The sequence below is a fragment of the Larus michahellis genome, chromosome 2 (genome assembly GCF_964199755.1).
Source record: "Larus michahellis chromosome 2, bLarMic1.1, whole genome shotgun sequence".
In the NCBI taxonomy this organism is placed as follows: Eukaryota; Metazoa; Chordata; class Aves; order Charadriiformes; family Laridae; genus Larus; species Larus michahellis.
The window spans coordinates 18,221,738-18,245,605 of NC_133897.1; the positions used below are offsets into that span (position 1 = coordinate 18,221,738).

At 43.2% G+C, this 23,868-nt stretch overlaps 2 protein-coding genes across 12 annotated transcripts in view; one reads left to right on the forward strand and one right to left on the reverse strand.

The window, feature by feature from the left end:
• Positions 1-643, reverse strand: part of WAC (WW domain containing adaptor with coiled-coil) — a 66,424-nt gene extending 65,781 nt beyond the window's left edge. The window contains exon 1 of one of the 2 annotated variants that reach the window (XM_074574375.1): positions 64-643. In XM_074574375.1, coding sequence (XP_074430476.1) covers positions 64-104 — 41 coding nt within the window. In that variant the 5' untranslated portion in view covers positions 105-643. The remainder of the gene's footprint in view (positions 1-63) is intronic. The other variant, XM_074574374.1, reaches the window with a different exon arrangement.
• Positions 599-23,473, forward strand: LOC141738666 (microtubule nucleation factor SSNA1-like). 10 transcript variants are annotated; one of them, XR_012585438.1, is made up of 4 exons: positions 599-947; positions 1,988-2,444; positions 7,205-7,262; positions 8,385-13,497. XR_012585438.1 is itself a non-coding variant. In XM_074574381.1 (3 exons), exon 2 carries the CDS (start codon positions 2,057-2,059, stop codon positions 2,399-2,401), a length of 345 nt encoding a protein of 114 aa, XP_074430482.1. In that variant the 5' UTR covers positions 599-947; positions 1,988-2,056; the 3' UTR covers positions 2,402-2,444; positions 18,358-23,473. The 10 variants fall into 10 exon arrangements, 9 of the variants coding, with proteins under 9 accessions (XP_074430482.1, XP_074430479.1, XP_074430481.1 ...); XM_074574381.1 differs by lacking the exons at positions 7,205-7,262; positions 8,385-13,497 and adding an exon at positions 18,358-23,473; XM_074574378.1 differs by lacking the exon at positions 7,205-7,262.
• Positions 23,474-23,868: the final 395 nt, after the last annotated feature.

Here is a 23,868-nt window from a genome sequence, read left to right on the forward strand (position 1 = left end):
GCGGAGGGGAGGGGGGAGACCCCGCGGGGCCAGGGGCCAGAGGAGGAGGAGGAAGGGATTTACCCATCACTGAGTCTCTGCTGTTTCCTCGCATACATTACCATCAATGCCCGGCCTGTGTGTGTGAGTGTGAGGGGACCAGGAGGGGACGGCCGCGGCCGGGCCACAGGCGCCGAGGGGGGAGGAGGGGGAGGCAGCGCTCCGCCTCGCCGCCGACCGGGGGTAGGGAGGGGGAAAGGGAGGGAGGGGGCGGCTCGGGCGGCTCGGCTGGGAGCGGCGCTCACGGGCCCATCTCCTCCGCGCACAGCGAGAGGGGAGACGCCACCAACTCGGCCCCGCGCACGCTGAGACACTCCGGGAGCGCCGACTCCGCCGCCGCTACCGCCGCGGCCGCCTCCTCCCCCCGCTGCGCCCGCCGCCACCGCCGCCGCTCCTCCAACTACATCCGGGAAACTCGGGCGACGCCGCGCTCGGTTAACGTCGGCTGTTTTCGGCTCTTTCCGACACGCTCCGTCCCCTCTGTCCCCTTTGCTCTCGGGCGACTCTGCCTTCGGGAAACATCGGCTGCCTCCGCCGAGCCCAACGCCCTTCAGTCGCTCTCTTCGGCAAACATCGGCTCCTTCCGTAACTCCCCTTGCTCCCCCCCCTCCTCCCCCTCCCATCGGCCGGCCCGCCTCGCCCTCCACTCCCGAGCGCTACCTGTCTTCGGAAAACATCGGTTATTTCCGTAGAGATGTTGTCACGCTCCGCGCCGCGTTCGGAAACGCTCGGGTATTTCCGCCGCCCCTCAGTCAGGCGGCTCCGAGGCGCTGCCGGCCGGAGCAGCCGTTGGCGGGGCGCGCCCGGCTGATTGGACGAGGGCAGCCCCTGCCGGGCTGGGCCGTGAGGCAGCGGGGCTGCGGTGGGTCTTTCTCGCTGGGAGCCGACAGGGCGGGAACGCCAGGCAGGTGGGGGCAATAGGGGGAATTGCGAGAGAAGCGGCGGGGCGGGGGTAAGCGGCACCCGGCCGCCAGATAGGAAAGGGAAGGTCTCCTCTTACCTACCCCCTCCTCCCCTTCCGCCCAGGGACTTGATGTATAGGCAGGAGCCATTTTGTATGTGGCTCATCGTCTGCGAGGAAGCGCTCGGCGGTGAAGAGGTTGTTAAAATGTCCCTGGGGAGGCGGCGGCCGCGCGGGTCGGGCCTGGTCCGGCCCCTGCGGCGGCGCCGGTTTGTTCCCGGCCTGCAGTGGCAGGGCTCTGCTGCCGGTCCCTGAGGAAATGCCGCCAGGCCACCGCGGCCCTGGCCGCTGAGGGAGCGAGGTGCTGGTGGTAGAACGGCCCGGGCGCGGTGTAAACGGCCGCTGGGGTGGGGAGCGGGGGTGCGAGGGGCGCTAACGGCCGCCTGACGGGCTGTAGCGCTCACCTCCGGCCGGCGAGCGGCTCGCCCGCACCTCGGTAAAATTGTCATCCCAGAGCCCGTGAGGCGGCAACAGCGCCGGGTGGGTTTGTTTCAGGTGGCCCCGGGCTCTCTGAAGTGGGTGCCTGGCCGCTCAGTTTGCGAGGAGGATCCGCTTCATGAGAGGCCGAGTGGATGCCGCCGCTGCTGCTGGTGGTGGTGACTGCTGAGCCGTCTCTCCTGGAAAGGGTCGTTCTGGTTATTTCTGACCATACCCTCGAAGTCTGAGGTACAAAGCATCGTATCGTTCAGAATGTTATTAAGATATTATAAAATATAATAGAAGCTTTTTTGGTACTGTAGTTGAGCATTGCTATGAGGGTATCGTAGGAGAGATCATTTTTTGGTAAAGGTGAGTATAGGTGACAGATTTTCTCCCTCCCTTTTCCTAAAAAGGGAAGAGATGTGGCACAACTCAGAACTAGCATGATAACCTTAAACAGACCACGTTTGCCCATGGCTCAATCCGTGGTAGGATACCATTATTCATGATAACTCTCTTACAGAAGTTTTCTTTCTTTTTTTTGTTGTCTTCTTTTTTTTTTTTTAGAGTGCAGAAGGCTGTTGCTGAGACGGGACTTCAGGGAGCAGTGGCAGAGCTCAGGGAGGGGAGTGGAGGATGACTCAGCAGGGAGCTGTTCTTCAGGGTTACAATAATGAGCTAGTGAAATGCATTGAAGACTTGTGTATGCAAAAAGAAGAGCTGAACAAACAAATCCAGCAAGCAGAAGAGGAAAAAAATAAGCTCCAGCATGAAATCCAAGTCCTGAGTGAACAACTGGAGTGTGTATGTGAAAACCTGGCCCAAAAGGTAGCTTCACGGAATGAGCTTGATAAAATTCTTGCTGAAACTGAAGCTGCTTACATGAAGATATTGGATAGTTCTAGAACTTTGCTTAATGTCCTGAAGAAGGAAGTGGGAAGCTTAAAGCATATGCCAGAACTGAAAACCAATGTAACGTGAAACGGTCAAATGTTTGGACTCCACAGTGCTAAAATTCCACTAGGTGAGAAGTGTGGTTAGCCACAGAACCTTGCAATGACAGTATAAACAAAGAGAGATTTTCTTCCAACCTTTCTGTATGTTTTACTACTATTTTTAAATGCACTAGAAAGTAGATGAAATAAAGTTGCTGTTTTGCTGTTTAAAAAAAATCTAATTACTTAAACACTACAAAACTATATTGCAGGTAGGTAGTTGAGGCAGATGTGAGGCGCTCAATTTTGACATGCTGATGCTTCCAGGCTATTCTGAAGGTCTGAAAAAAAAAAAATCATGTTTTATTGGTTGGCTTCGGAGGCTACCAGTGAATTCCTGTTTGATTGAAAACTAGCAGATGCAATCGCTCAGATACTACTTCTTTTCACTTTACAAATGCTTAGGCTTTACTGTTAGGGGCCAAATAGAAACCAGCTATTGACTTTCCTCTAGGAATTTGGAGTTCTGTTTGATGCATGCACAAAGAGAGCCCCTGTTTACAATCATCTCTTACTTGTCTGGAATAACGGAGGTATACGTTGAGCAGACATGACTAAGGCAGGGCATGGAGGATTAAACTGTGATACTATATATGGTTCATGCACCTTCTGAAGCTATACTGAAAAAGCCTTGCTTAGGTAGGAGGCACACTATGATGAAAGACAGGTTTTGGTGCAAGTGCGTATCTCCCACGTGCAGGGCACAGCACTACTTACAGCTATACCACGTAAGCTCAGACCAACTAATCCACTATGGATAAGGAAAAGATGACTATTTCAATAGTGTCTAGAAGTGCTGAAAAAACTACTGGGATTCAATCAAAAATACTAAGGGTTAAATACATGGCCAAAGATGATAATTTTAGCTACAAGCCAACAGTGAAACTACTGGAAACCTTTTTAGTGTGCTTTAGCTCTATACTGATCTATTAAGTAATTGTAATAAGATTTTAAATAATAGTGAACAATCTGGAATGGAGAGAAGTAAATACAAACGAAAGATGAAAAGCAGAAAATGAGATTAGGAATACTTTGCAGCTGTCAGGTATTCTTACAGATGAAGTTAAAATAGAACTTAGTTTAGAGATCTGGGAGGAGGTAATAGCATGGCAGAAATCTGAATTTAATCCCATCTATTATTTCTGGTAGTTACTAAACCTCTCTGTGTTTATGTGTGTACATACACATGCATTTTGTCCTACTCATTTGTGTGTTGCAGCAGTAACTTTTTTAAGTTGCATCTTGTAGTCAAATCTTCATTCTATACCAATTAACTAAATTGAAAGAAGTGCAATTGTAATCTTCTTACTTGATAACTGTGTGTCTCTCAGGTGCAAGTATAAAGAGTATGTAGATGTGAATAGTTTCAGTAATAGTTCTTCAGCAATAATATGAAGCACATTTTATGTTCATCTGGTTGTGATGCTACATCAGGGATTAGTGTGACCAAGCTAATCAACGATTTACGTGTATAGCATTTTCACTGACTTCCCTCGAGTAATGCTGAGGTGATAAAATTTGATAATCTCAGGGGTACTGCTGTTGTTGTAATCCTGCAGTATTCAGGACCACCTTGTTTATATTGAAGTGAAACACAAAAATGTTGCTATCTTTTAGTAGCAAAAAAGTGATTTATTTGAGTGGATGTTTCTTGGCATTTTCTCTTCCCTCAGTCTGGTAGTAGTAACTAATTTATGTCAAAACAGGAAGACTCGGGAGGAAAAGGTATTAACTAAAGAGCAAGGGCTTCTAGAGTTGCATATGTAAACTGCTGCTTTTTATTATCTGAAAGGGAACTTGAAATTGTCTATGTGGAAAAAAATTGTATCATAGAAAGGTCATTTATAGAGAACAGTACAGTTAATTTTTCATATTATCTGTCTTAGATGATAATTACAGGTTTGTTTGCCTTAGAATAATCGTATATTATAACTAATGCCTCCTCTTGCTCTACCTTAGGCTGTTAAAACTAAAGAAGTTTTAAGAGAAGCCTTGCAAGTCTTTGAAGAAGTCTGTTTCATGACCTATCTAAGTGTAGCTATTACAGTCTCAAAACTAAAATACTAGAGATGTTTGAATTTTTTTAAGTTACAAAACAAAGGGAAAATATAACTGTTGGCTAGTATTTACACACATTGGGGCCTCCCAACTTTCAAATAAAAAGTTGAAATGTTAGAATTCCATTCAGTGATTCCAGTCTATAAAATTTCTGTTTAAATTCAGATTCACGAATGAAGAGCAATAATACCATATCTGTAGGGCTTGCCTGTTTGTAGAATAACTCACAAGTGTGGCAGTCATTCTGACGTAAGTGCACCTGCAGAGTCGTTAGTCAAAAATAGCTCTTACCATTATATTCTGTATTCACCCAAATGAATTTACTCTATCCTTTTATTGATGTGGTAAACCTTTTTCACTGTTGTATTTTCTGTTATAGTTTAATCTTGACATCTTTAATCTGTTGTAGTATAAATCTTGACATAAATAGCTTTTCTTAAACAGCTTCAGTTCATTAGAATAAAAGATATACAAACTAAATTGATACATAGTATTGCTAGAACAGAAGTGATAATTTGCGGATTACAGCAGCTCTGGAGGGCTAGTCTGCAATGGAAAGTTTGTGTGAAATAAGGCAGGTTATAAACTTAAAGCATCATACTTAGTCCTGACTTAATTTTTATATTGATTTTATATGAGTGTCTGGGTTAGATCCAGTAATTTATTTGAGTGCTTACAATCTAGAAGCCTTAATGACAAAAGTTCAGGTTACCAAATTGTAGTGCCTAATCTAAAGTGCTGTGTTGAGTGTCTTGTAGTTTATTTGGTATGTGAGGAGACACACTTTTTGGAACTCCTACCTGTGCTTGATTCAAAGCTCCGGTGAAACGCATCTAGAGCTCTGATCTAATTTCCTGAATTTATGTAGTAGCACCTCCACCTGGTTTCTAAATAACAGGAGGAGAGGTAATGATTCCCAGCTTTTATAGCAATACTTCTTAAATATGTACCTAGCACATACAACTGCAGCAAAAGTAGCCTGGCTAGCAGGTTGAGGGAGGTGATTCTGCCCCTCTACTCTGCTCTGGTGAGACCCCACCTGGAGTACTGCGTGCAGCTCTGGAGTCCTTAGCACAAGAAGGACATGGACCTGTTGGAACAAGTCCAGCGGAGGGCCACAAAGATGATCAGAGGGCTGGAGCACCTCTCCTGTGAGGGCAGGCTGAGAGAGTTGGGGTTGTTCAGCCTGGAGAAGGCTCTGGGGAGACCTTATAGCAGCCTTCCAGTACCTAAAGGGGGCCTACAGGAAAGATGGGGAGGGACCCACTCAGGGAGGGGAGTGATAGGAGAGGGGTAATGGTTTCAAACTGAGAGAGGGTAGGTTTAGATTAGACATTAGGAAGAAATTCTTTACTGTGAGGGTGGTGAGGCACTGGAACAGGTTGCCTGGGGAAGTTGTGGCTGCCCCATCCCTGGAAGTGTTCAAGGCCAGGCTGGATGGGGCTTTGAGCAGCCTGGTCTAGTGGGAGGTGTCCCTGCCTATGGCAGGGGAGTTGGAACTGGATGATCTTTAAGGTCCCTTCCAACCCGAACCATTCGATTCTGTGAAGTCTAGGTATCAACAGGTTTTTCAAAACATTTGAACGTTGACTCTGCCAAGTAAGTTAAGTTTATTATGTATGATAGAGTTTGGTGGTTACCAAAGAAACTGCTTGTGAGTGATACGTTTAAAGTAATTTTCTGTGTGGAGGTGGTTAATATGGACCACTAGATGAAGTCCCTTATACAGGCAATCACTCACAATCCATCACTGTCTCTGCGGAGATGTTTACCCTACAGTTCAGGTACTACCCCACACACACTTTCTGCTAATAGCCTTACAGGGGCAGGCATGAGTAGATTGGGATGGCATGAGTAGATTTTGGGCATGCCCAGAATGGGCATACTCAGCTGCACAGTGGCCAGTTCCAGCAGGAGGCTGTGGAATCGGCCTCCCGTTTGCTGGGTAAGGGTACTGCCAGGCTCATGCAGGATGTGTTGCTGTTGTTTTCTACCTTGGTAGCTCTCCTATGAACATTAATTGGTGAACTACTTGGGTTTTATAAAGAACCCTAAGTCCTGTCAGTGTATTAGATGCACTCCATGTGTATGTCAGATTGACCTTGGAGAATTTAGGCAGAGGGATGGCAATTTTTTGGCACTTTAACTTGGTGAATGCAAGAGATTTATTTCCTTGGATTAGGAGGTCTTCAGACTAGGAAGACTAGGCATCTTTAAACACCTGAAGAATTGTCCATTCAAACAATGAAGCAAACTATAATCTAAATCCAGATGGCTGGGTCTTGGATTGCAATTTCAGAATTAAGTATCTCAGTCCCATCTAGCTCTTGTGGTATAGGTGTGTCTCACTCCAAATGGATTAAGCTAAATTGGAACAAAGTTTAATTCTGCAGTAAGAACATACAGAAGATTGGTAGCAAAAGGATCAAATCTCTACAGCTAACTTATTGTGTAGACGAGTCCTGCGCAGAAGACCAATAGCTGTTACTCCTTAGATGTTTTTGCTTGTTAGGAGAAATTTGAGTTAGAAGATGTAGCTTGTGGCAGCTGCTGAAGTTATCCTGAACTTTGAGTAGATCCTGGGCTCTCGAATTTTTATGTAAGAAGGAGATAAAACAGTTCATTTTTTTAATAAGTTTTTTTCCTCCTTTTCAGTAATGAGTGAAGAAGTATCAATACATGCTTTAATATTGATTTGTTTATGTGTCTTTGTTGGTTTTTTTTTTAACAGATAGATGGATAGACAAGTTTTCCTAAAATCAGAGCACTCATTTAACTTTGTTTTTAATGTAAGTGTATGATTTTAAATATAGATGTAAATCCCACTTCTTTTTTTTTTTTTCTGTGTTGGGGGAAGGACATACTAGCTTTTGGTTTACTTTGTGCACCAATTGCTTTGTCAGCTGCTGTTGTGTTATCAGGGCTGGGGGGAGTCAGGCAGCGTGGCTGCTTCTTGGATGACTGTTCTACACTTCTTTTAAACTGGGAATGGGTCTTTTTTTGTTCTTTGCCTCTTACTGCTTTATGAATCTGTCTTTAATTTCAGTTACCCTAGAGTAGTCCTTGATTGTTGTCTTCCCCAGTTGATTTTCAGATGTAGTTTTGTCCAATATCTAGCGGTATAAACCAGATGTGTGCAGATGATGCAATTTACATATTAGCTATTGGTAAAACCTGATGGAGAGGTTCAGGCTTGCAGAGAAGGGAGCTTCAAGACCATATTATTTGGTCATTCATAGATTTAGTTTATGGGATTTGTCTGAAAACTACCTTAGTATTGTAGTTTGATTTTACAGAAATACGAAGTTAGAAGACATGGGGCTAATAAACCACTTTCATTTTGTAGTGGCTTCAATAGTTTCACAAGATCTTGTGGGGTGGAACAGTCTGCACTTTTTTGTCTATTTGTGCAAGACTAGACTATGCTGCAGTAACCACTACAGTACATTAGTAAACTTTAACGTGAACTTGGGTATCTTATTTAGCAGCAGCATTGAAAATGATGGTGTCAAATCTTTGCCTTTTGAGTGTAGCTAGCCCGTTGCTTGCTACATCATTCAAAGTTGGTAATATTTGTGTGTGTCCTTCATTTGAACATCGTAAATGGGAAAATGTTGCTCTTGGAATAGGGTTCGTCTGTATTGGAGGAAAATGCGTACCTGTAGACAGAGATCACATTCGAGAAAAGGCATTTGAGAAAAGTCAGTCTCCCTCTGGAGGTGGGATTGACTGGGATTCTGCTGGCTGTGGTGGGAGCTTCAGTTTTGCTCACACCTCACTTCAAGGCATATGAAGTTATGTGGAATGACTTTTCCTCTCTGCTTACCGCCACTCATGTTTTGTAGAATATATGTACTTGGCCCTGAGGGATTTGTAACGGTGTTGAGTGTTCTCATTTATTATCTTTTCAGAGGCAGACACACAGCTTCCTGCAGTGGCCAGCCTAAATCAAGAAGACAGAAGTGTTAGGTACAGACTGTAAAACAAAGGAAGAGGCTGAACAATTTTTAACACTTAATTTTAAACATTTTTCAAAGTATGATACCAAATAGACTGATCATGGAGCATTTTAAAGGTAAACCTTCGTAGCTGTTATTTTTGAGCTTGATACGCGTAGGTTCTCGTGCTCCAGTGAGAGCTCTTGTAAGGATCTTTCCATTGATACGTGGTATATGGGAACACTTTTAAAAAACTATTTCCATCATGGTCCATGACAGATCTGTAACTTAAATTTTTTTTAAATCACTTAATTGATTCAGTTGAACATAGTAAAAAAAAAAAAAAAAAAAAAAGAAAATCTCTTTCCTAAATGCTTTCAAATCTCCCTGTCTGTATTCAGAATTAGATCAAATTATTTTTTGTAGTATTCTCTTGTTGTTGTTACATGGTTATTAACAAGTTGATACAACTTAGAGACCCATTCTGATCCGGCTTGTCTCTCAGTTCCAGAGACAAAATCCTTTCTGTGTTCTGCAAGCTTTAACTCTTTTTAAAGCTTCTTTTTCCTTATGCAGTAAGAACACTTTGAGTTGGAAATCAGATTGACAGTTAGTGATGTATTTTTTAATATAGGTGGTAGTCATGGCTGAATCATATTCTGTCAGATGTTTGAAAACAAAAAAACCTAGCTAGTAGTAATTCTTCATATGCTTATGCAGCTGTTCAGTAACAGAAATCCTGATGGAGATTTGTGCTGCTTACTGTCCAGTAGTAAGTGGGGTTACTTGCTGTAATGGACAAACCCAAGGTAGTTTTCATTAAATATTGGTCCTTCCTCAAGAATTGTTGCTAGCATGAAAGGAATGGATACTTCAGCCCAGTGTGGAGGGCGTGTGGGGCAAAAGAGACACTGCCTTTTCAGTAGAGACCACCCACTTGTGGAAACAGAGGAGCATCTTTGTTAGCCTGGCTCATGGTGGAGGGTTGTGAGACGATTCAAACCAGGTGGTTATAATGGTCACAGATTACTGTTGCAAGGTCCACTGAAGCAAGCTCACAAAAAGAAAACCTAGACCATGCTGTCAGTCACAAGGAATTTGATACCTGATCACGGTCAGGTTATCTTTAAATGCACAAGCTCAAGTACAGCTGGAAGCAGTGTAGCTGCAACAGTATTGGGCTCAGCAAGGGTTAATTTGCCCTGCCAAAAAGCAGTTGACCATGTGGACACACTTATGAAATCTTGTGCGCTCAGGAGTCGCTGGACTTGCTGGAAAAGGGTAACCTGTTTCTCTTCTTGAAACTCAGGGAATTCTGTCTTTTAGTGACATGCAACATTAGATATGACTCCATGAGAAGGATACATGCTTAAAATCCTATTCTTTGTAGGGCCTTTTCTCTGAAGCCTAAAGTGTTCTTGCTTTAGATTCAAGTTGTTTGAGTTCAAAGACCTGTGGCCAAAGGAAAACATACAGATGCCTAAGCTCCACTGAAGTCTGCAAGCCTTTAAGTGGTTTGTATTCACTGTGTAGTACACCAAGTTCTTGGTCAAACGCTGTCTAATTCTTCAGTTGAGTTGCGAGTTTTGTGGCTGCTCTTAGTAGTTTAAATGATTTGCAACAAGCGTTGCTTGTTCAATTTGGAATGTACTTTCAGGTTTTTTTGTTTGTTTGTTTTTTAATGAAGAATTCCATTGAGGCCTCCTGTGGCACTCTGCCATAGGCATTCATGTTGTGCATATGAATATATGGGTTTTCTTTGAGAATGTCAGAAAGAAACTACCTGTACAACAGCAATTTAAGTGAAACAAGATTTGGTTTTACGCCATGCTGTGCACCTTTTAAAAAGTGTTTAAAAATGCCAAGTGTATACATACATCTATTTATATAGGACATATAAACAAGTGCTTCCAATCAACAGATCACAAAGTACCTTACAGAGAATGTTAATATCTTTATCCCCCTTGATAAACAGTGACATTTGATAGTAATCTGCCACAAATCAGGAACAGATCTGGAAATAGTGGCTTTGCTTTTTCAGCCTCAACTGAATGCTCTGACTTGGGCTGCTTCCAAGGGATTCACATCCTGTTTGGCGTTTGACATAAACCAACTGGATTATGCATTTTCAACCTGTGTGTTGGGGGAAGGGAAAGAAATAACTGAGCAGATGCATACTTTCTGCTATTACTCACTTTACATGGCATGCAGCATCATGATGATGTTTGAAAGTATTACTTATTTATCCATGGATACACCCTTCATGACAAAGTATCCCAGCTCCGGAGCAGCTATTCTCACTTTCCAGACCTGCTCTCTCCAAGTCCCTACTTACATGTATTTGGGAACTGACTGTAGGAGACAGGTCACAGGAACAGAAAGAACTTTTAATGATAGTTGCTAATTAATTACCTTTTACGAGTCTAACCTTGTTCAGATGGGTCGTCTTTACAAACCCTGCTGTTTTGTCTCACTTTCATCAGACCTCTTATTACCTTATGCTAGCCTATGTAAGACGACCAGGTATTTGCACTGACAGCCTTTAAGGGTTTTCTAGACATTGAGGCTCCTTGGCGTTTAAGTACAGTGGAGGATCTGACTTCTAGTCCATCTAGAATGGTATGTAGACCACATAACAGCATTCTGACCACATATAACAGCAGCAGGCTGCGTGGCAACCATATTCTACTACAGCTCGTTTTGGGTTAATGGATTTGAGGTACCATGGCAAGTCAGGAATTGTAGAGAGATGGATGGATAGGCCTCTTCTATAGGGAAAAGAAGCTGGCTGTATGAATTCAGATTAAAAATTACTTTAATCTAGGACAGGTGACACCTGACAGCAGTATTTTATTTCACATACTACAATAAATACGTGCCCCTTAAAATATATGTATAAATATACTGAGCATTTTAATAAGTGTAGTATGTTCTCGGTAGAAACCTGTCTAATATATCAGTACTGTCTGCCATTAGAGAGGACAATTTAAATAGGCTGGTCATTAACAACTTGCATTAGGTTGTGTACCCTCTGCAGCACCCACAGTCTTGCCACTATATAAACCCTTGTTTGTAGCCCTATCCTCCTCTGTCTGCCGCAACAACTTTTGTTGTCCCTATTTCCTGGCCCCTTCTTACCATGTTTTTAGTTATCCCAAGCTGCTGACCAGAAGCACTCTGCTCTTCTGCCACATGGTGTGTTGGAGATACTTTCACTATCTTCAGATTGCCCAGACGTGCTCTGGCACGCTTGGAAAAATTGTTTGCAAAGTTAAACAGATTTCATTCAGTTTGATAGGGCCAAAAAAGTTATGGTTAGGTGGGGTAAGAATATTATATGGTAGAGAAACAACAGACACCTGAGGAGTTTCATCCTATGAAAAACCCATCCTAAAAAGACCTTTAGATTGAAGTAATAGATGGAGGGAATGGGGTGTTCCTGATATGCTGTGGATATTAAAGAATAGACATTTATTATGCTTGTCAATGAGAATATCCTTGTCCCAGCAAATGCAGACTTTGTTTATAAACTTCTGCAAATGAAGAAGGCCTATATGGGGTGCTGTAATTTAATTAGTATTAAGGCTACGTGCAGAGTAACTTGAGTGTGTTCCAGAAATGATTGCACTGTGTTTGAGAAAAGACTAATCTTGATATTAAAAAGAGGAAAAAGGAGTATAATGCTGGAGCTTGCAGATCAGTGATCTCATTGAGGAAGCCACTATAGGTCAGCTAGGTATTTTTTCAAAGCTCTGAATATGACCTATATTGCAAAATAATAAACATGTGCTAAGATAGTGGAGTATGCTCACAGTGAGGCTACTTGTAAAAAGTTATGTCAGGACATTGTACCTATTCAGCAATTTTTCTTTGTAATCCTGCTCTATTTTACAAACTAATATGTTCCCCAGTAAGGTGTGCTAGAGATAATGTTCCAGATGTCTTCATCTGCAGTGAGAAAGGAGAGGCAATTAAAAGTCTGCACGCTGTGAAATCTCTGGGTACGAACAGTGTCTGCACAGACTTCTATAACATTTTAGGGAACAATTGGTTTTCCTGCTGTCTGGGATGACTGAATACAAAAATAGTTTTTGAATGAGGACAGCAGCTCAGTTATTTTCACACTGGCATAAAGTTTTCTATTTTTATTTACTGATAGCAAAGTCTTGGTGACAAACTGGCTCTTCCAGACCAGACAAACTGTATTTTCTTTTATTAGCAGTCATCATTTCATCTTAGACAAAGAAAGGGCATATTTCTGATAATGTAGTGAAAGAACCTGGGGCAGAGCAGTATCTGGTACTGGCCTCCATCAGAGAGGAGGAAAAGCACAAAAGGACAACATTGCTGGCCTTGGTCTGAATTGAGTGGGGTTGCTTGCAGAAGTAGCAAGTGAGAGGACTTTTTTTATTTATTTTTATTTGCTCCCTCCTGCATCATTATTGGGCTGAGTGGGGAAGGAATTTTCTTTCTCTTTAAAGGTATGAATAATAATAAATGGGATAATTTGCTCCAAGAAAAGCCAATACCACATGGGAAGCAGCTACGGCTGCCCCATGGGAGCTTTGTTTTTTTTCCTTCAGAAAAGAATTTTCATCATGCAAATTCTAAAAGCCAGCAGCCATTTAAGGGGAAGGAGAAACAACAAAATCCTGTGTTTGCTTGTCACTGCAGACCAATTATTCTTCCAGTAGCTGCACTCCTGTGTGCGGTTTTTTCGTTGCAAGTACTGCCTGTCCAAAACATGGAGTTTTGGTCTCAGATCTGTTCAGTTTAAAATACATTTTTTTATTTTAGATGAGCTTAATAAAGCAGTGCACATATTGGTACTTATATAGGTATGAAATTTGTCTGTAACTGTTAGTTAAAAGTCCTTTTCACTGGCTTAGCATGCCATGTATTATTATTACACTGATGTTGCTAAAATGAAGCTTGGTTCTTGGACATTAAGATGAGCCTTTTAACTTAGATTGTGCCTGTACTTTATAGTTTTGGGTGTTGGTGAAGTCAGCAGTGACAAAACACAAGGTGTAACTTGATTTCTGTGGACTTAAAATAAATCTTCCCATATTTCTTTGCACGAACATTTTTGTTTAAATAACTTCTGCATTTGGTTGTTTGGTGGGAAAGCACAGCCAAATATCTTAAAGAGATATCAAAAGTCATTTGTTTTGGCTAACAGTACGCTTTCTGTATACTCTCATCCAGGAGAGATTTTAAGTGCGGTACCTGTTCAGAGCCTGGACCCTCAGAGCACAAAACAGGCTCCATTTCCCAAGCCCGTCACTCCCACCGCACACGAACATGCCAGTCGGTTTTGCAAGGCCCATGGGACAAGGGGCCATCTCGTGGGTGCTGGTAGAGAGCAGGTGATTAAATAAATGGAGGCAATACATGCTGTACAGAACCACCACAGGCAGGCTCACACTGAGACAGTCAGAAGGACCTGAGCGTCTCTACTCTGCATGAAGTGCTAAATAAAAGTAAATAGATGCGTGTGTGCGTATGCTGCTTGAGCTACCTGATGCTACCTTTGCTACGTGGGGATTCTGGGAAGTTATGAATTAACCTGTAGTTAAAATCATCTTGTTAGCATGAGCAAAGCCCCTAACACCAACCAAAGTAAGTAGTTGTGTGGTGTTACTGGATTTTAAAGTGTTGAATTTCTGCATCTGTAATTTCTGATTCTAGTGCGGTGTCCTGTATGGTAGTAAAGAGGGTAACAAAACTCATTTTAAAGTTCTGGAATGAGTTTTAAGTTAATACTAAGAATTTAATAAGTGCCCAAGAGGCTTTTATACCACAAGGCTTACGTAAAGTTAGTGGAGTTTGTGCTCTGCTTGCTATTGCTCTGGACTTCAAGACTGAGGATTCCTGGTGCATTTCTCGAAGGCCTGGCTCCTGAAATCAAGGTATTTTCTTTGTTCTTCCCCCCCTTTGAAGTTATATTTCTGTTCCTTGTAAAGAGAAGGTTGAAAACACAAAAGCAAGTAAGCATGAAAGGCTCAGAAATAAAAGGCAAATATAAATAATTCTATATCTTTTTCATGACTTAACAACAGTCCCACACTTTGTGCTTGGCCTGATGCGTGTGTCTCTGAATGCTGGAAGCTGGTTGTGGTCAAAGTCCTACTGAAAATTTCACCCCCTGTTTTACTCCAATCACAGAAGATGCAATTACATTGACTTTAAGACAGGCACTTTTCTAATCTACGCTTGTAGATGCTGCAGCACACTATGTGCTTTCTTTACGTGAATATTTAAATTCCTCTCTTACTATCTCTAGCAACTTCACCCAGCTTTCTGCAGTTGCTATGTGTTACTCAGACATGTCAGGGCAGCTCCTTCCAGCCCAGCCTCAGCACAATCTGCAGGTGTCATGGAGCAAGGTCTGGTTTGGAGGCTGAGTTCTGGAGCTCCCAGGCCAGCAGAAACGGGACGCCCCATGGGATGGCAGGGGGAGGGAACGCCGCCAGGTCCTGGGAGAGAGCGTGTCCAACAGCGGTACGTGGCCCCTCTTCTGCCAGAAGAAACATCAGCTTGGCGTGACGCTTCCCAGAATTGGGAATGTTAGAGGAACGAGCAATGGAGAGGCAGGGACGTTTCAGGGCTGAAAGAAGGTCTAGGGGATCTCCTGACATCACAATATATTCAGCCCGTGGAAATGAATACAGGAAAGGTAAATGGGGAAATGTCTGAGGACAAGGGTTTTCTGATATTTACAGGCTTTCTTTGGAGTCCGAAAGGCCAAAAATATCACAACATCTAGCTGGAGACTGAAGATGGGATTTAGAAATGGAATAATTTATCAAACTGGAGCTAAAAATAGATGTAAATATGCTGTATAAAGGGTAGGGTGAAGATGTTTTAGTAAAACTGACACTGAAAATGGGAGGATAAACTGCTGAGAACAGGGAGATCAAGAGAAATTTTTCTGAAAGGAGAACGTCACAAGAACTTAAACTGCCTAATTTTAAAAATGTTTTTTATTAAAAATATGTAAATATAGTCTCTAACATCAAGAATAATTTGTCACAATAGAAATAAGATAATTAAATCCTCAGCAAAATAAAGATGAATTTTGATGCTATTCCACAATCATTCTTGACAAATGTTTTCAATTTGACCTAAACAATAGCAAGGAGGCTTTGTGGGTGTCATAATATTATGAGATCTAGACCTGAATGATTTGTTTCAGTCATTATAGCGAGGGGACAGTAAGAGGGAACATGACAAAAATATAGAAAACAATGAGTAGGGCTGTACATAATTTTGGCGCTCGTATTTCTGTAATAAATCTTATGGTAGTTTGTGGTTTGCTTAAAGCTTCAGCTCCCAGATTCATGTAGTATATAAGAATCTTAAGATTTCATTGCAGAGAAACAAATTTCTGATTTTTACGATTGCAAGAAGACTTTAATACAGAGCAAGAGAAGGAACCAAAATACATCTTTTAAGAGACAAGTTGGTACAAGTTTTCACTCAAAGCCTAAAATCTATCTTCTTACACTAAAAAAATGGAAAGGCATAAAGCTGAGAGTTGATCCTTGCTGTTAGAGCTCAGGTTGGTATTTATAGGGCGTTAGTTACTCCGATGGATGTTGCGAAGCCTTGTATCCCACCCTTTTCTCTCCTTGGCAATATTCTTATAGAGCCTTGGAAACAACATGCCTCTGCCCTCTGTTTTACTTGCTTGTTCCTTCAGCAGATGCTGACGAGCGGAGTGTCTGATTTCAGTTCTGATCTGGAATAACTCCAGGGGCGTGCACCAAGCCATCTCCTGACAGGGTGGTGGCGGGGAGGAGAGTCAGGACTATTGTTCTCCCTCCGTGTGTCCCTCCCACAGCAGCAGCCAGCATTGTTCCTCTTTATTTACTTCCCTCTCTCTGTAAACCAGCAGGGCTCGCAGGAGAGGGACGCAGCTCTCCTCATTAGAATAATTAGGCTGATTTATGAGAGAATGACAGAGTGAAGGAGAGCTCCTTCTGCAGCGTTCACCACTGGAGGCTGGGCACCCAGCCAGCTGCTGGCAGTGCGGTGCTGGGCCTCCATGCTCGCTTCTTCTCCTGCCACCAGCTCCCCAGGCAGGCTGGAGGGCCCCCAACTCTTCAACCTTTGCATCTCGATGAAAATGTACAGACACATGCAAGAAACACTTTTTTCCTTCACATGGTGTTCTTCACAAGTTGTATGTTCTAAGGTAATACTGAAGGTCTAGTTAAAATAACGAAGGAAAAGGAAAACTCCCATGTTGGACCCTTCTGTACCATTAGCTAAGCGGAAAGTTTGGCTTACAAAATGTTCCTCAAGCAGGTTCACTGTGTCACTGAAACAGTGAGAGCGTATTCCTCTCCTGCAAATGGAAGTTTTCCATTACTTTTAGGCAAGGCTTATGTACGAGGAGTTACGAAATTTCCTCCTTCCTGGGAAAATGTTCCGCGTACCTTTTTTTCATTGCATTTCCTTGGTATCTTCAGGGCAAAATACAGTGTGTACCTGCGAAGTTCTACTGCACACTGGAAGACCCATTTGAAATGCACATAGACATATTTAAAAACACATTTAAGCTTTTAAAAACATATCGTACAGGCAAACAGCAACAAAAAAAAAAAGATCATTGGCGATTCTGCCTGTTGTTTTTCTGCCTGGCATCAGAATCAAACACTGAACTTGCAAAAGTTGCCAGCTGCTTCTACTTCCCAGTGCGATGATTGTGGTCATCTTTAGGAAAGAAATGATACCCATGGCTTGTCTTTGCTGACAGGATGGCATTTGAAGTGCCTGAAAGGCAACTAAATCATTTTGTAAATCATTCCTCCAAATCTATAAGAGTATTTTTTGTTTGGGAGCAGATTAATGGTGCCAGAGTTTCAAGAGCAGTTATTCCTATGCAGTAGCCCTCCGTATTGCGAACTCCATGAAAAGCCTCAATGAACCCAAAGAGCTCACGGTATAATCAAGCCAGAGAAATGAAAGTAATAAAGAAATGAAATATATATTACAAACTAACATCATAAATCTTAGTGCAATTGAACTACCTGTAACAAAATGCCTCATACCAGCCATAGGAAAAAACAAGCCAGCATCCAACTTTTTGGATTCTGACTTGTCCCACCTTCGCGTTGTCCCAAATGCTCTCAAGAACATGCTCTCAGCTGGAACATCTGCCTCTGTCTTTTGCACAGAGGGAAAAGCAGTGCAAAACACAATTTCACCCATCCCATTCCCTCATGCAAAGGCTCGGTGTACTTTTGCCTTAGCAGGTTGGCAGTTCGGACTGGCACAAAGTTGATCCATGTGGAAATCCACCCTCTTTTGACAAAGTTGCATTCCAGAAATTGAGCAAGAACACTCCCCTTCATTTTGTAAGGCGGGAGAGAGGTGGGCAGGGTGACCCCGAGACCTGGCCACTGCACTTTGCAGCCAGAAGAAAAAAATTAGGGCATCCATTACTCTGTGTTCACCAGAAAACAGAAAGCATCTAAAGCCCTAGCCAAACCACAGTTTTATTGTTCAGAAGTCAGTGTTTCGATACATAAATACAAGACCTGATTTTTTCTGCCTCCAGACAGAGTGATTTCGTTGATGCACATGGGGCATTCCCGTAGGAAGAGTCCAGTATTAGTGCTGTTGTGTGCAAGGGCCATCCATGGGGAAGAGACACAGCCATAAAATGGAGAAACGGTTAAAACACTCTGCAGTGTGCCTCTCTCCTAAACAACCATCCTGTACTTGCTTTCCCTCTCTCTTCTCAAAATTGCTGCCTTGGGGAGGTGAAGAATTACCATTGCCATAAACCGTAATCAGGATCAGCTGCGCAAAGGGAAAGGCCTTGCTCAAATATCAAAGGGGTCTTAAACTGCCAAAACTGACCTTCATTTTAACTGGGAAATGCGTGCTCTTGAATGGCAATGTTCCCATGAATGCGTGTTTTGTTTTGTTTCAGCTCGTTGGGAATCTTTGCTGCAGCAGTGTTGATCGAAGCTCCTGGACAATGAGCCTGGGATGAGGAATCACATACACATTCCAGAAACATTTTTCTGTGCTGAACTCGTCTCAGCAGCGACAGTGCCCGGCTTTGTCGTCCCCTCTGCCACGGCGCTGCCTTCCGGGGCTCGCCCCTTTGTGTTTGCATCCCTGCTTGCCTAAGTAACTCCACATTTTCTGCATTCTCATAACCCAGTTGTCTGGATTGGGGAGAAAAATGAGATAACAACTCTTCAAGGGGATTTTTGCTGCCACAGGAGCAGTTGACGTTTGGATGAGCTCTCAATCGTTCAAGGGCCAAGCACGACAAGAAGAAACAGACATTAAATCTTTGCAGTCAAATATAAACACACAGTATCGCAGTGCCTCAGCCTCCCATGTACTGCCTCCCTTTTTACGTTTCACAGGGTAACATTTGACTGGAGAGGATCTACACTTCAAAAACGTTTAGTTTAAAACCTATTTCCAAACTTATCTTTCTAATGGACTCAAACTGCACACTGAACTTTGGGGAAATTCAGATCCACATTTCCATCTGTATTTCATGGCTCAATTCCAGCCATAGTTTAAAACAAAGAGGCTTAGCTGCTGTCAGCTGAAGTGAAGTAACTGTGTTCGCCCCGCTTCTCCTAGGATATGCTGTATTAGAGCAAATACTCATTTCCATCATCTCAGAATTATGTTCTGAATTCTTTATAAGTACCTGTTAAACACTCTGATGAAAAAGCTTATTTTCTAAATTCTACCTTACATTTAACATGAACTGCAAGGAACGGTAGTGGAAAGAGCAGATTGTCAGCAAGGCCTGTAGAGGTGTCCATTCTGAAAAAGCCCCTCACCAAGACGGTGGCTATTTGTAAAACACACTTCTTGTCTGATAATAGAAAAATATAATCTGTCATAAAAGTCACAGCTCCTTCACAGTTTCCCCTCTCAGCTTCCTCTGTGAACAGCTGTCAATACGTGTATGAAACTAACTTAAAAAGAAAACAAGATAGGTTTGATGTCTGATGCAAAACAAACCGATCTTTTAAACAGAGCTTTTTCAGGTAGAAAACCCTCTGGAGTTAATTGGATGGGAGTTTTTAGGTTATTTTTCATCACTGCAACATGTTGTTTTGCAACACAAAATATGTCCATTTACAGTAAATAGAGAGATGTCTGCAATAAATTAACTTCAGAGTTTCGGAAACACAGATGGTATTTCTTGCACTTTCCCAAAGGGCTACATGTGCTCCAGAAAAAGCAGAGATTGTAGCTATTCTGTTATTTTTATGAGTTCGTTCATCCCCATCATTCCTACTTCACTAAGAAGAGATAAAATATGATTTACAATTTATCTGCAATCAAGCAAGGAGACGAAACAATTTACGTTGTCACTTGCAATATGTTTCTTCTGCTTCCGGCGTTTAATTTTTAAAAAGTATATTTGTAAAAGAAATCGTGAAGATTGGGTACTCCGAAAGGCAAGTCTTACCATTCAGTACATTTTGGATAGGGAAAAGCATGCATCGCTGGTGTAACGCAATAACTAACATCATAACTTAACAATTTTGTCCCTGCAATGCCATCCTTGTAGAGCCCCTTCTTCGGGGAAGCCCGGATCGGGCGCCTCGCCCTTACAGCCAGGAGGTGGCACGATGCTCCCGCCGCGCTCCCGCCGCGCTCCCGCCGCGCTCCCTCCCTGCTCCCGCCGCGCTCCCGCCGCCCCCCGGCGGGGCTCCCGCTGCTTGGCGCTGCTGCTGCCCATGTCGGTCCCGAACTCGCAAACGATGAAGCCCTCGGCGATAAGATTTTCACAAGCAGCATTTTCACAAGCAGCAGGTCGTTTCCAGTGCTCCCTTCCCTTCCCTTCCCTTCCCTTCCCTTCCCTTCCCTTCCCTTCCCTTCCCTTCCCTTCCCTTCCCTTCCCTATTTCAAATAACTGACGTGGAGCTTACCCTCATCACTACAGAGAGAAGGAAAAATAGAATAGGACGACTCTTTAAAAAAAATATTTATATATGGATATGCACGGGTAACATGTGCATATGTTATTGAACATATGTTATTGCATATGAACATTAAGCTTATGTTCACAAGTGACTTAAAACATTTTTTTGATTTTTTCACCGTTATGTTGCAAGACCTTTAATTCAGGACGCTCCAGTGAGGGCAGAATTGCCGTGTCCTTTGAACGGAGAGGGTAATTGAAGTATACAGCTTAGCGCAGGGCCTGCCTTCATCCCACCTAATTATAGGCATCTAAGTGAGAGGGCTAACTTAGAAGCCAGCTTGTCTCTGCTTCCCTCTAGAGTCGATGGATAGATCTGGTACCTCCAGAGGGATTCAGTGCACACAGCTATCAAAAAACCCATACAGTTAACCCCACACGCAGGGGGAAAAAAAAAAAAAAAGATTCAGACTTTGGGGGCAATAAAATACAACATATTTTTTTTATATCTGTAATTGTGATTCTTAACTTATTCAAACTGAACGCTCTAAAGTAAAAATCATCACTCCCTCATTTATCATGTTTAAACACACAGAAAATGGCTTATAGAAGTAACTGGCCAGTGACCACCTGTTAAGAAGTGAGAGAAATACTCTTATGGCAGAACTGTCATTGATTGACTGGCAAAACCTGCAAATGAACTCAGGGAGGAATTCAGGAATTCAGAAACCTCTCAAGCTGCAAATTCTTGCTGAAAGTAGACCAAGTTCTGCTCTCCCGAATTACACGTTTCATTTAACAATGTTTATAATAAGCAAATGGGAACTTTGAGGCAAACCCGAGGGCAGAGAGGCAATCTGTGCAAACTGCCCCTGCCCGGCAGACGCAGCAGCTCTTCCCTCTGCCGCCCTGCAGATTCCTTTGCTGTCTGGGATTCCTCTGGCCGTTCTGATTTGACACTTTCCCTGCTGTTTCTGGGATCAGAGCAAACACGTTTTAAATGTTCGCCTTTTACAACTCAGTTCCTGTAGTACTGCGTATGCCTTTGGGGTCACTCATGGCTGTAACCCTAAAGCAGCTCGACAAAGTTGGTCCTTAATTCATGGGAACTTTTAGAAGTCCTGGTGGATGCCCACCTGCATGTGCAGGCACCCAAAATCCTTTCACAATCTGGTCCTTGCTTCGGCCACTTGCTTCTTCATTCCTACAGCTGATTTGTTGTCCCAAATTTGGGTTCTTTACCTGGTGTGCAAGCCGTTAACACACAGAGCAGAGGTATTTCCAAGTTTATTCCATTAATGCACAGAAATGGGGTGCTCGTCCCAAGGGACCACACCTTAGTTTCAAAAGTTTCCCTTTTTATACACTGATTATTATATATTCTAACAATTAATACATATTCATTGTTACTCTCTTTAACGATTGCTCGAGATTTCTTCGCTTTCTATGTAAATTAGGGCACAGACTCTGTTTTCTTCTTCCATTGTTCTCTTCTGAGTAGGTGGTGTCATTTGGGTAGGTGGTCAATGAGTCAGTGGCCGCGATCTCCCTCTGCCAAAATTACCTTTTACCTACTTCTCCTCTGACCTTGGCAGTTCCAGGTGGTTTTCTTGGGTTGCTGACTAGGCCTACAGTTCATCACTCTCCTGACAGGAATATCCTGCTTGTCAACAAAGCTACATTGTCTAGTAGTTAGTTCCTTAATTTAATCTTAGATAAATCATGTCTAGTTACTATTTCTCTACAAATGGCGAAAGAGGGTTGGGGCTGTATAGAGGACTTTTGGCAGCGGCAGCAGGTTCCCTTGGTTGCTTCCATTACATGTTACATTTCATTTTTCTAGTTAATATCAATTTTACTACAACAATTGATGACAGTCACAAAGCAGGATTCAAATCGGGTTTTAAATCTGCAGACAGCCCGACTGCAGTGTCTTCTGTGTATTGCTCACAGGAGGTTCTTTTTCCACAGGTCCAGCATTTGTTTTTGCATTTGAGGTTTTTTGACCGGTTATATTTCGTCTTTTCTTGTTCTGTCCATAGATAAATTCGTTATTTCTCCCACTGAGCAAATAAAAAGATCTTGGCTAACTTAGCGTCATTCTCAGCAACACGTTCTCTGGCTTCCTCTAGGAGCTGTATAGCATCCCTTGACTCCTTACCCACACCAACGCAGGGGATGCAGTGCCGTAACCTGCGTGGATAAGAGGGAGAACGAGCTATCAGCAGAGCTGGTCCAACAAACCAGCAGCATCTCCCACTTCCTCCCCTGCTGCGGGAAGCCACGTGGCAGCGGCTGTGAGAACACAACCTCCAGCTCCCAGGGGCAGATCATCAGGAGGTAAACTCTGGTGAGAGCAGTCTTAGGAGGAGCAGCTGAGGGAACTGGAAGTTGTAGTGAGGTGGGGGTCGGTCTCTTTTCCCCAGTAACAAGCAATAGGACAAGAGGAAATGGCCTCAAGTTGTGCCAGGGGAGGTTTAGGATGGATCTTAGGAAAAATTTCTTCACAGAAAGGGTCATCAAGCATTGGAACAAGCTGCCTGGGGAAGTGGTGGAATCACCATCCCCGGAGGTATTTAAAAGACATGCAGAAGTGGTGCTGAGGAACACGGTTTAGTGGTAGTTTTGGCAGCATTAGTTGATGGATGGACTCTATGATCTTAAAGGTCCCTTCCAACCTCAATGATTCGATGATTCTATGAACACAATACTGATCAGGTTAAGAAATATTTTATTGGTTAAGAAATACTTTATTAGTAAGCCTACATTGCAGGTTTGGCTACAAGCACCATTGGGGGATCCCACCAGAGGAGAGGAAATCGTGGGCAAATGGCCACTGCACAGACGCAGTCAATCTGCACTCGCATGCAAGTCCAACATGCCCAGAGCATGCCAGACTTGCCGTGTCTGTCCTTGGCACAGCTTCTGGCTAGTGGGGTGGTGAGTTCAGCCACTTCCACATGGTCGCTGTCAAGGCCTACTGAGGGTTTGTACATCAGCCTTCTTGCACGTTCAGGCTTTCTTCCTACAGGCAGCACAGCTCTAGGGGAAAGAGACCTTCCCAGGTGTTCTGGTGCCAGCCTCAATTCCTCAGTGCCACGGCTTGTTTGGAATTATCGCTGCTCATGAAAAACTGAACACTGCTGTCCTTGGCAGAGTTGTAAATTGGAAGACATCCTTCACTTGCCAGAGCGCTGTTTCTTCACATTTCATATTTTCCACAGTAGCACATACAGACACGTCCTCGTCCCGTTGTCACAGGTCTGTCCAGTTGTATCCCATGCAAGTGAAACTCTCCCTTTACAGACTTCTGCAGCTAAACCACAAACTTCTTCCTCTGCTGTCTCTCTCTTGCAAAATTGAGTAGATCTTCTGATGTGTTGATCAGCAGCATGTGGTGTATGGGGTAACTGCTCAGCAGGAAGGGGCTGTGCTTGCTGCGGGGCCCCCACTCAGACTGTCTGGGTGGTTCACGTACCTCCCAGCTGTAGCACAACACTGCCCTGCCATGGGACCAAGTGCATCCCATGTCACAAG

What these genes read in the sequence shown, in the direction of transcription:
- LOC141738666 (XM_074574381.1), top strand. Translation starts at nt 2,057, where the DNA reads ATGACTCAGCAGGGAGCTGTTCTTCAGGGTTACAATAATGAGCTAGTG.